At 42.8% G+C, this 12,082-nt stretch overlaps 1 protein-coding gene across 1 annotated transcript in view; it reads right to left on the bottom strand.

Moving 5' to 3' along the window:
• The window catches only part of LOC140212299 (3-hydroxyisobutyrate dehydrogenase, mitochondrial-like), a 151,326-nt gene that overhangs the window by 50,986 nt on the left and 88,258 nt on the right, over positions 1-12,082 (bottom strand). The window contains exon 5 of the mRNA XM_072283003.1: positions 1,237-1,370. Coding sequence (XP_072139104.1) covers positions 1,237-1,370 — 134 coding nt within the window. The remainder of the gene's footprint in view (positions 1-1,236; positions 1,371-12,082) is intronic.

The following is a 12,082-nucleotide window of genomic DNA, read 5'->3' as shown; positions in this document are numbered from 1 at the left end:
GAACAGTGGCAGGAGCACCAACCCCCAAATCAACCTCCCCACCCCACCCCCACCACACACACACACACACACACACACACACACACACACACAAAACTAACAGATCACCCACCCGCCAATCAGCCCCAAGAAAGAAAACACTGAAAAACTGAAGGAAACCAATATAGCATACAGTCTAATAATCACGTGAATCTCAAGAATACGGGAAACGCCTTTCCATCTGCATACGAGGATGGCAGCCGCATGAACTCAGTCCTTCTGTTAAGAGTGACCGTCAACCCACACCCGAACACTGCCGAACTGGCTGCTGACGTTCTCCGTTGAAAGTCATCTCTGACATCCTCTGTGTTAACCTCTATGCTTCAATCCTCCTCGCCACTCCAAGATGGAGTCGTCCATGACCCCGCACCTTGTCCCGGGTCATTTCCATGAGTCAGCATGTGCTCTCAGACACCTTCAAACCCGCCCCCTCCCCTCCCTCCAACAGGCAGCTCTCTGGACACTGAATGGCACTGGATCCTTCGATGAAGTTACAAACTGTATGTCAAAGGCGGGCGGCAGTTTCTGTAACACAATCAAGACAAGAGGAACAAACAAAAGGAGCAGAAAAAGTGAAATAATTGGAAAGAGTTGTCATCTGGAAGATGTTGCCCAAGGAATTGTTGTTCACTGGTGACATCTTGACCGGAAGACGTGATTCGTTCAAGGACTCTTCATCTCATATGTTCTTGATATTTATTGTTTGCTTGCTTGCTTATTTATTAATTACTTATGCGTGCTTCTTTTCTCTTTTGTATTTGCACTCTTTGTTGTCTTTGGCACATTGGTTGTTTGTCTGCCCTGTTGGGTGTGGTCTGTCAATGATTCTATTATGGTTCATGGATTTGCTAAGTATGTCCTTTGTACTTTGATAATAAATTTACTTTGAATTTGAATTTGACTTTGAATCTATTTATTCATTTCAAAATACAGCATGGAACAGGCGCTTCTGGCCCATTTAACCCTAGCCTAATCACAGGACAATTTACGATGACCAATTAACCTACTCACTGGTACGTCTTTGGACTGTGGGAGGAAAGCAGAGCACCCAGAGGAAACCCACGTGGTCACGGGAAGGACATATAAGATCCTTACAGAAGACAACAGAATTAAAGTCTGAACACTCCAAGCAGTAGCAGTGTCATGCTAACCACTACACCATCGTGGTTCCACAATTAAATTAGATTTTTTTTTTACCTGCCCTGTTCCAACCCCTCCGCAGTAAACCACACTGTTTCCCATACAGCTCAGCAGTTCCTTGGCTGCATTAAATTCTTCTTCCAATCCACCAACCATGAACGTGAGATTGCCTGCTCGTGCTGCACCGACACCTGGAAGCAGGATATTAGCATTTAGTTTTAAAATAATTGTAATACTCTTTCTTTTGCCACCCCTTCAACGTGCCTTATCTAAAAACAATCACAATAATTACGCAAATATTGTCAAAGCTTGCGAATAGAATACTATTAATCATGGGCTAAGATTTTGCTCTGGACAAGGGATTGATAAATAGCTTCATCGTCTCATTTATTAACCCGGATTAATGCTGACAACACTGCTCAGCTGGTTAATCTTTCGACAGCTGCAGTTTTTCAGTTGTACAAACACTTATGTTAGATGAAGGAATAATGCATTAATACAGCCAAAATGTAATTTGAGAAACTGCTTAATAAATCTTTAGTAATAAGTCCTTAAAAAATATGCTATTCATCAATTCACTCAGCAGATCAAAAAATTAGAGATTTTTAAAGAAAAGATATCCAAGCGTTTTCTTTGATTTATCAAGAATAAAAATAATTCTGATGACAGATAATGCCCCAAGATGTCTTTTCCAATATAAAGCCTTCTAATAAAAGACCTACAACAGCTCATTTCAAGTATAAATAATTTCATTCTTCTTTTTCTCATTCAAATCTGCTTGGTATTACAGTTCTTCAAAAGCACTCACCAACATTTCACTCATCTAGCGAATTCAATTCAAACTGTTTTTTATAGCAGCGTGCTCTGTTTGGCCCCAAGCTTTTGACATTTTCACAACCAGAATCAGGTTTAGTATCACCAGCATATGACGTGAAATTTGTTGTCTTTGTGGCAGCAGTACAAACCAATACATAGCAATAGAGGAAACAACTGTGAATTACAATAAGTACATTAGTTAAATTAAATAAGTAGTGCAAAAATAAAAGTTAGAAAAGTATTTATTAACACCATCAACACCAACCATAACAGCTTTTTCATCTCTGCCATCAGATTTCTGAACAGACCAGCCTACATTACTCATACGTGATTTATATATTTCTAATTGTAATTTATAGTTTTTTATGTATTGCACGGTCCTGCTGCAGCAAAATGACAAATTTCACAACACGAGTCAGTGTTAATAAACCTGAATTCTAATTATTATTTGTCTTTGTTGTGACTAAAAGGAGAAAGAATATTAAACTACCTCTAAGTGTTTTATACATACCTTTTTCCTCAAGTGCTAGACAGATGTAAACATCTGTCATCAAAGTCATAATTCTTAGACATAAGAGCCATGTCCAGATAATTTTGTTCAACTACCATACCATTTCATAGAGGTGAGGGGTATTTAGGAAATACATTTGAGTCAGTATGGCACACATACATCAGGTGCAAAGTAAAGCAATGCATAAATGACACTTAGTATGCAATGTGTGTGCTGCTGTCTTCAAAAGGTAATCAGACACAATCATTTTCTACAGATGTAGCTTCACTAGGGGCTGCTGTCAGTCGGGCAGTTTACGACTTGTTATGGTGTCTCTATTGTTTACCAGTGACATTCTCTGAAAGGGAGACAGCTGGGATGGAAAGCTGGCAGGAAAAGAACAATATAATGCTGTGGAGGTAATCAACAAACTTGTGTGTGTTAATTAACTTTACACTTTATCATGTTCAATTAGTTTTCTATTCTGCCAAAGATAACCATGCACAATTGGTTTAAGACCATGCCATGTTTTATTTGTCACCACTTTCTGTTCTTATTCCCATTTCTGTGTTTGACAGTTCTCCAGAGGCTTCGAATGCACAGATGTAAGACTCGGTGAATGGCTTAGTCAATCTAAATCAGTTTAAAATACACCTCTTTATTTAGCGGCTGATTTAAATCTTCATGCTTATTCCCCATTCAAGGGGTGCAGAATTCTGCAATCCTGCTTCACAACAATATGCTGTCATAAGATAGCATTGTGGAATGATTTCAGAGCTGTGATTTATGTATCGCTAGAATTTGCAAAGGGTCCGTTTGTACAAACGTATCAGTAATACATTGCACTTTTAATACGTGCTTTATCTATTATCATTTTGTACTATTGAATATGCTCCATGGATGACATTGAGATGGGGTCTCTCAACTTGAGACCCAATCAGCAAATTTCCTTCCTGCAAATTCTCCCATATTATAGTGATTTAAAAATGTAATTTCAGAATCAAAATCAGGTTTAATATCACTGGCATATGTCATCAAATCTGCTGTTTTGTCGCAGCAGTACAGTGCAATACACAAAATAGATAAATCACAGTAAGAAATATATTTTTAAAATTAAATTAAATAAGTAGGGCAAAAATACTGAGGTAGAGTTCATGCGTTGGTTCACTATCTGTTCAGACATCGGATGGTGGAAGGGAAAATGCTGTTCCTAAAATGTTGAGTGTGTGTCTTTCCGCTCCTGTTCCTCCTCCCTGATGGTAGCAATGAGAAGAGGGCATATCCTGATGATGGGGGTCCTTTATGATGGGATTCTTCCTCAGGCAAAGCCTTTTGAAGATGCCCTCGATGCTGGGGAGGCTCGTGCCCAAGATGGAGCTGCCTGCGTCTGTATGTATCCCTCTGCAACTTCTTCCAGTCCTGTGCAGATGGCCCCTTCATAACACCCTGATGCAACCAGTGAGATAGGTCTTCATTGTACATCTGTGGAAATTTGCTAGGGCCTTTGGTGACATATCAAATCTCTCCAAACTCCTAATGAAATATATCCACTGGCATGCCAATTTCACACAGCATAATTACAGGAATAGTACCCCTAGATGACCATTTTTGGTCCAATTTGCTCATAATAAAGTATGACTATGACTAAATTGCAATCATGACGGAGGTTTCGGTCCCTTATTAAAAGCCTGCTAAATATGTTCTTAGCATAAAATGAATTTTTAAATTAATTTATCCTCTTGCTGATTGTTGAAATTGTTTTTAAAAACACTAGGTGCTCCTGTTCATTATGTGCCATACAATTCATTTTTCTTCCCCTTATTAGTTTCTAAAATTATCAGCCTGCCTGTAGGCCTCTATACCACCTGCCTGTATCACGCTCTATCACCTGCCCATTCTGCTCTATATCACCTGTCTGTATCACTCCCCATATTACCCTACTACCTGTCTCACTCCCCATACTGATCTACATCACCTGTCTGTATCACTCCCCATACTACCCTACATGCCTGTATCACTCCCCATATTACCCTATCACCTGCCTGTATCACTCCACATACTACTCTATCACCTGTCTGTATCACTCCCCATACTACTCTATCACCTGTCTGTATCACTCTCCATACTACCCTATCACCTGCCTGTATCACTCTCCATACTACCCTATCACCTGCCTGTATCACTCTCCATAGTACTCTATCACCTGTCAGTATCACTCCCCATAGTACTCTATCACCTGTCTGTATCACTCCCCATAGTACTCTGTATCACCTGTCTGTATCACTCCCCCTACTACTCTATCACCTGTCTGTATCACTCCCCATATTACTCTATATCACCTGTCTGTATCACTCCCCATATTACTCTATATCACCTGTCTGTATCACTCCCCATATTACTCTATATCACCTGTCTGTATCACTCCCCATACTACCCTACTCTATATCACCTGTCTGTATCATTCCCCATACTACCCTATCACCTGCCTGTATCACTCCCCATACTACTCTATCACTTGTCAGTATCTCTCCCTATACTACTCTATTACCTGTCTGTATCACTCCCCATAGTACTCTACATCACCTGTCTGTATCACTCTCCATACTACTGTATCACCTGCCTGTATCACTCCCCATAGTACTCTATCACCTGCCTGTATCACTCCCCATAGTACTCTATATCACCTGTCTGTATCACTCCCCATACTACTCTATACCACCTGTCTGTATCACTCCCCATAGTACTCTATATCATCTGTCTGTATCACTGTCCATAGTACTCTATACCATCTGCCTGCATCACTCCCACTACTACTCTATCACCTGTCTGTATCACTCTCCATACTACTGTATCACCTGTCTGTATCACTCTCCATACTACTGTATCACCTGCCTGCATCACTCCCCATAGTACTCTATCACCTGTCTGTATCACTCCCCATACTACTCTATCACCTGTCTGTATCACTCCCCATACTACTCTATCACCTGCCTGTATCACTCCCCATACTACTCTATATCACCTGTCTGTATCACTCCCCATACTACTCTATATCAGCTACCTGTATCACTCCCCATTCTGCTCTCTACCACCTGCCCGTATCACTCCCCCTACTACTCTATACCAGGGGTCCCCAACCTTTTTTGCACTGCGGACTGGCCGACCGGGGGGGGAGGGGGGGGGTTCAAATTTAACAGTGCATGACAGGGAAAGAGGAAAGGTGCAGCTGACTCATACCATTTCTTATCGCCAAATAATATCATTTCCTCGTGGACCAGTACCACATGTTTTACAGCCCAGAACTGGTCTGCGGCCCGGTGGTTGGGGGCCACTGCTCTATACCACCTGTCTGTATCACTCCCCATAGTACTCTATATCACCTGTCTGTATCACTCCCCATACAACTCTATATCACCTGTCTGTATCACTCCCCATAGTACTCTATACCATCTGCCTGTATCACTCCCCTTACTACTCTATCACCTGCCTGTATCACTCTCCATACTACTGTATCACCTGTCTGTATCAGTCCCCATAGTACTCTATCACCAGTCTGTATCACTCCCCATACTACTCTATCACGTGTCTGTATCACTCTCCATACTACTCTATCACCTGTCAGTATCACTCCCCATACTACTCTCTATCACCTGCCTGTATCACTCCCCATACTACTCTATCACCTGTCTGTATCACTCCCCATACTACTCTATCACCTGTCAGTATCACTCCCCATACTACTCTATCACCTGTCAGTATCACTCCCCATACTACTCTATCACCTGTCTGTATCACTCCCCATACTACTCTATCACCTGTCTGTATCACTCCCCATACTACTCTATCACCTGTCTGTATCACTCCCCAAACTACCCTATCACCTGTCTGTATCACTCCCCATACTACTCTCTATCACCTGTCTGTATCACTCCCCATACTACTCTATCACCTGTCAGTATCACTCCCCATACTACTCTATCACCTGTCTGTATCACTCCCCATACTACTCTATCACCTGTCTGTATCACTCCCCATACTACTCTATCACCTGTCTGTATCACTCCCCAAACTACCCTATCACCTGTCTGTATCACTCCCCATACTACTCTCTATCACCTGTCTGTATCACTCCCCATACTACTCTATATCAGCTGCCTGTATCACTCCCCATTCTGCTCTCTACCACCTGCCCGTATCACTCCCCCTACTACTCTATACCATGGGTCCCCAACCTTTTTTGCACTGCGGACTGGCCGACCGGTGGGGGGGGGGGGGGGGGAGTATTCAAGTTTAACAGTGCATGACAGGGAAAGAGGAAAGGTGCAGCTGACTCATACATTTCTTATCGCCAAATAATATCGCTTCCTCATGGACCAGTACCACATGTTTTACAGCCCAGAACTGGTCTGCGGCCCGGTGGTTGGGAGCCACTGCTCTATACCACCTGTCTGTATCACTCCCCATAGTACTCTATATCATCTGTCTGTATCACTCTCCATACTACTGTATCACCTGTCTGTATCACTCCCCATAGTACTCTATACCATCTGCCTGCATCACTCCCCCTACTACTCTATCACCTGTCTGTATCACTCTCCATACTACTGTATCACCTGCCTGTATCACTCCCCATAGTACTCTATCACCTGCCTGCATCACTCCCCCTACTACTCTATCACCTGTCTGTATCACTCTCCATACTACTGTATCACCTGCTTGTATCACTCCCCATACTACTCTATCACCTGCCTGTATCACTCTCCATACTACTGTATCACCTGCCTGTATCACTCCCCATAGTACTCTATCACCTGCCTGTATCACTCCCCATAGTACTCCATCACCTGTCTTTATCACTCTCCATACTACTTTATCACCTGCCTGTATCACTCCCCCTACTACTCTATATCACCAGTCTGTATCACTCCCCATAGTACTCTATATCACCTGTCTGTATCACTCCCCACACTACTCTATATCACCTGTCTGTATCACTCCCCATAGTACTCTATATCACCTGTCTGTATCACTCCCCATAGTACTCTATATCACCTGTCTGTATCACTCCCCATAGTACTCTATACCACCTGCCTGTATCACTCCCCATAGTACTCTATACCACCTATCTGTTTCACTCCCCACAGTACTCTATACCACCTGTCTGTTTCACTCCTCATAGTACTCTATATCACCTGTCTGTATCACTCCCCATACTACTCTATATCACCTGTCTGTATCACTCCTCATACTACTCTATATCAGCTGTCTGTTTCACTCCCCATACTACTCTATATCACCTGTCTGTATCACTCCTCATACTACTCTATACCACCTGCCTATAGCACTCCCCATAGTACTCTATACCACCTGTCTGTATCACTCCCCATAGTACTCTATATCACCTGTCTGTTTCACTCCCCATAGTACTCTATACCACCTGCCTGTATCACTCCCCATAGTACTCTATACCACCTGTCTGTTTCACTCCCCATAGTACTCTATATCACCAGTCTGTATCACTCCCCATACTACTCTATATCACCTGTCTGTATCACTCCCCATAGTACTCTATATCACCTGTCCGTTTCACTCCCCATACTACTCTATATCACCTGTCTGTATCACTCCCCATACTACTCTATACCACCTGCCTATAGCACTCCCCATAGTACTCTATACCACCTGTCTGTATCACTCCCCATAGTACTCTATATCACCTGTCTGTATCACTCCCCATACTACTCTATACCACCTGCCTATAGCACTCCCCAGAGTACTCTATACCGTCTGTATCACTCCCCATAGTACTCTATATCACCTGTCTGTATCACTCCCCATAGTACTCTATATCACCTGTCTGTATCACTCCCCATACTACTCTATACCACCTGCCTATATCACTCCCCATAGTACTCTATACCACCTGTCTGTATCACTCCCCATAGTACTCTATATCACTTGTCTGTATCACTCTCTATCACCTGCCTGTGTTATTTCCCTAGTAACATTGTTAATAGAATCATATAGCAGGAAATGGGCTGTTTGTTCATCTCATCAGTGCCGACTGTGATGCTGTAGGATTAAAACCATTTGCCTGCATTAGGATGGTATCCCTCGATGCCTTTTGCTACCCAAGTACCTGTCCAACTATCTTTTATAAGCTCTAACTATATCTGCCTTACCAGCTCATTCCAGATAACCATTACTCTCTATTGGCGTGGCGGGGTGGAGATACGTATCAATCAAAGGAGATGTAAGGTGCTCCTTCCCTCCGCTAGCCTGTAGGTCACCCTTGGACAAGGTGTAGCACCTGCTTAGTCCCCCGATCTGGGTCACATGAAGCCATGGGAGCAGGTGGTGAATGGTCGTATGAGCAGCTGGTGTATATCACAATTCCTAGTTGTACGACCACAGACACCAGGCAGACAATCACCAAAGGCTATTGATAATGGTTGAGGTCATCCGTCTTGTAAAGACACTGCTCAGAAGGCGGCAATGGCAAACTACTTCTGTTGAAAATTTGCAAAGAACAATCATGGTCATGGAAAGACCATGATCACCCACATCATACGACACGGCAGGTAAACTACCCTCTCTGTACACAAACGTGCCCTTTATACCTCCTTTAAATAACTTCCATCTCACTTTAAATCTCAAGGGTATATATACTTTCTTTGACAATAAATTTACTTTGAACTTTAAAAAGAGAACTGGCCTGAAAGAAGTTACCGTTAAAAAAACAGTAGGAAGCCACAAACATAGCTTCAAGGTTCGGGGGAGTAGATTTAGGATGGAGATGGGGAAGAACTGCTTTTCCCAGAGAGGTGAATCTATGGAATTGTCTGCCCAATGAAGCAGCGGAGGCTACCTCAGTAAATATATTTAACACAAGGTTAGATGGATCTCTGCATAGTAGGGGAATTAAGGGTTACGGGCAAAAGGCAGGTTGTTGGAGATGAGTCCATGGCCAGATCAGCCATGATCTTATTGAATGGCGGGTCAGCCTCAATGGGACACATGGCCTACTCCTGCTCCTATTTCTTATGTTCTTATGTTCAAACATAAAAACATGGCATTATTAAAATTGCCAATGGAAACAAGATCAATAAGGGAGAACTATTGTTGGAATACATTTTGAGAAAGGAAATGCTTTCCTTTTAAGAGTGAAGAAACTCTGTAGAAATATTGTGTGAAGATTGTTCATCCAGCTTTGGTACACCAAACCACTGCAGCATATTGTGCTTGCACCAACACCAATATCTCATATCCCCAAAAAAGCTCACAGAACTGGACAAAAATAAAGGGGGACTGGGGAATGAAGAAACATGGTTACTGGTGTTTGACACAAAAGCACACACTCTAAAAAATTGCAATCAGTACCTAATCTCTACACTCATCCCAATCTCACATTGGGATTGCATCTTTCTATGCCTTGGGCATTTAAGTGTCTGTCTGATGCTTCAGATCAAAGATCACATGTGGGAGGCACGGCAGCGTAGCAGTTAGCAGAACATTATTACAGTGCCAGAGACACAGGTTCAATTCCAACACTGTCTGTAAGGAGTTTTGTACGTTCTCCCTGTGACTGCATGAGTTTAATCCACGAGCCCGATTCCCCCCACATTCCAAAGACAGGATGGATTAGTAAGGGTCAGTAGTATGTTGGCACTGGAAGCGTGGTGACACTTGTGGGCTGACCCCAGCACAGACTCAAACTGTGTTGGTTGTTGACACAAACGAGGCATTTCACTCTATGCTTCAATGTACATGTGACAAATAAAGCTAATCTTTAGTTCTACCACGTCCTCTGGGAGCTCATTCCAAATATTAGTCACTTTCTGTGTAAAGTAAATTACCCCTAACGTCTTCTTTAAAACTCTTATAACTCCCCTTAAAATATGTCCTCTTCTTTATGTTATCTCTACAATGGGGCAAAGATTTTAACAATTTACTTTATCTATGGATCCCATAATACTAGATACTTTTATCAAGTCACCAGTCAGCTTCCTTTGCCCCAGGGAAAACGTGCAGCGTATCTAATCAACGCCCCCCCCCCCACCGCCATATGAGGCCGACAGTTGTTTGTGGTTGACCACGGATGTTGCGCCCCGGCTATCTATGTGATTTGCAAGTGAATCGCAAGGCATGGCAGTATGATGGCAGTAAGCCGTTGTTCCACCTCTCCACACAGCTGATAAATCCAAAGGAGCGGCAGAGTCCAATACAGTTTGGCGCCAGTGATGCCGTACGAGTTGCCAGTCAGCATTGAACTCACATTGGACTGCCTTAGGGACTCCAGCTCCAGAATTTTCCTCGGGATTTACTCCTGAAGCCTTTCCCATGAGTAGGTATAATCATAAGGCAGCAGAGGTTTCAGATCAGAGTTTTCCTTCTCCTAGATGAGCAGCATGGCTGAAGAGCCCCCTCTGCCCAAGAGTAACTAGTTTTGGCTGACAGTAACTCATCTTATCTTCTTCTCCTGTCAGTAGAAACAGTTCCTCCAGGCTGAGTAGCTAAGTCACATGTGAAGGCCAGGAGCTGGACTTAGTTGTCAGAGGCTATTTGAGGTGCATGGCACTGGGAGCAATTAACAGGCAGTGGGAGCTTAACCCACTACCGGCCCCGGCTATAACAACCTTAAGGAACCAAAAAATCCATAACTAGTCTTCCATTCCAGGCTACATCCTGGTGAATTTCCTTTGTACCATCTCCAACAGCACCACATCCTTTCCAAAGTATGGAGATCAGAATGGCACACACAATACTCCAAGTGTGGCTCACCAATGTTTTATAAAGTTGCAACATAACGTCACAAACCTTATATTCTCTTCCCTGATCCATGAAGGCCATATGCCTTCTTCATTTCAAGTAAGGCCATAAGACCATAAGATATTGGAGCAGAATTAGGCCATTCAGCTCAATGAGTCTGCTCCACCATTCCATCATGGCTGATTTATTAAGCCTCTCCACCCCATTCCCTGCTTTCCCCGGTAACCTTTGACACCGACTACTCAAAAAATTATTAATCTCCGCAGTAAATATACCAGCTGACTTGGCCTCTATAGCTGTCTGTGGCAATGAATTCCACAGATTCACCACCCTCTGTCTAAAGAGGTTCCTCATCTCTGTTCTCTCGGTTCCTCTATTCTGATGCTGTGCACCCTGGTACGAGAATTGAATTTCAATATTCAATATTGAAAGGCCTGTGTTGCCTTTTTCAGGACTGTGGACCTCTAAGTCTCTCTAACTGTCAACATTCCTTAGTGCCCTATCACCTAATGTACACAACCTACCCTTATTTGACTTCTCAAAATGCATCACAATTTGGGACTACATTCCATCTACCAACTCTCCACGCAATCTACTAAGTCACCTACAGTCTGCTGCAACCTTGGACAATCTCATTATCCACAATACAAGCAAATCCTTGTCTCATCTTGCAAAATCATTCCTCCTACAGTCACATCCAAGTTGTTAATATATATCAAAAAACAGAAATGATTCCTAGTATACTCAACACACAAAACAGCTCATACGAGTAATTAGCATTAATAAACCATGTGCAAATATATCTGATTTCTAAACTTAACATTCACA

This window comes from Mobula birostris, chromosome 19 (assembly GCF_030028105.1).
Source record: "Mobula birostris isolate sMobBir1 chromosome 19, sMobBir1.hap1, whole genome shotgun sequence".
NCBI lineage: Eukaryota > Metazoa > Chordata > Chondrichthyes > Myliobatiformes > Myliobatidae > Mobula > Mobula birostris.
The sequence above is the reverse complement of the archived record's forward strand: the minus strand, read 5'-3'. Positions and strand labels throughout refer to the sequence as shown.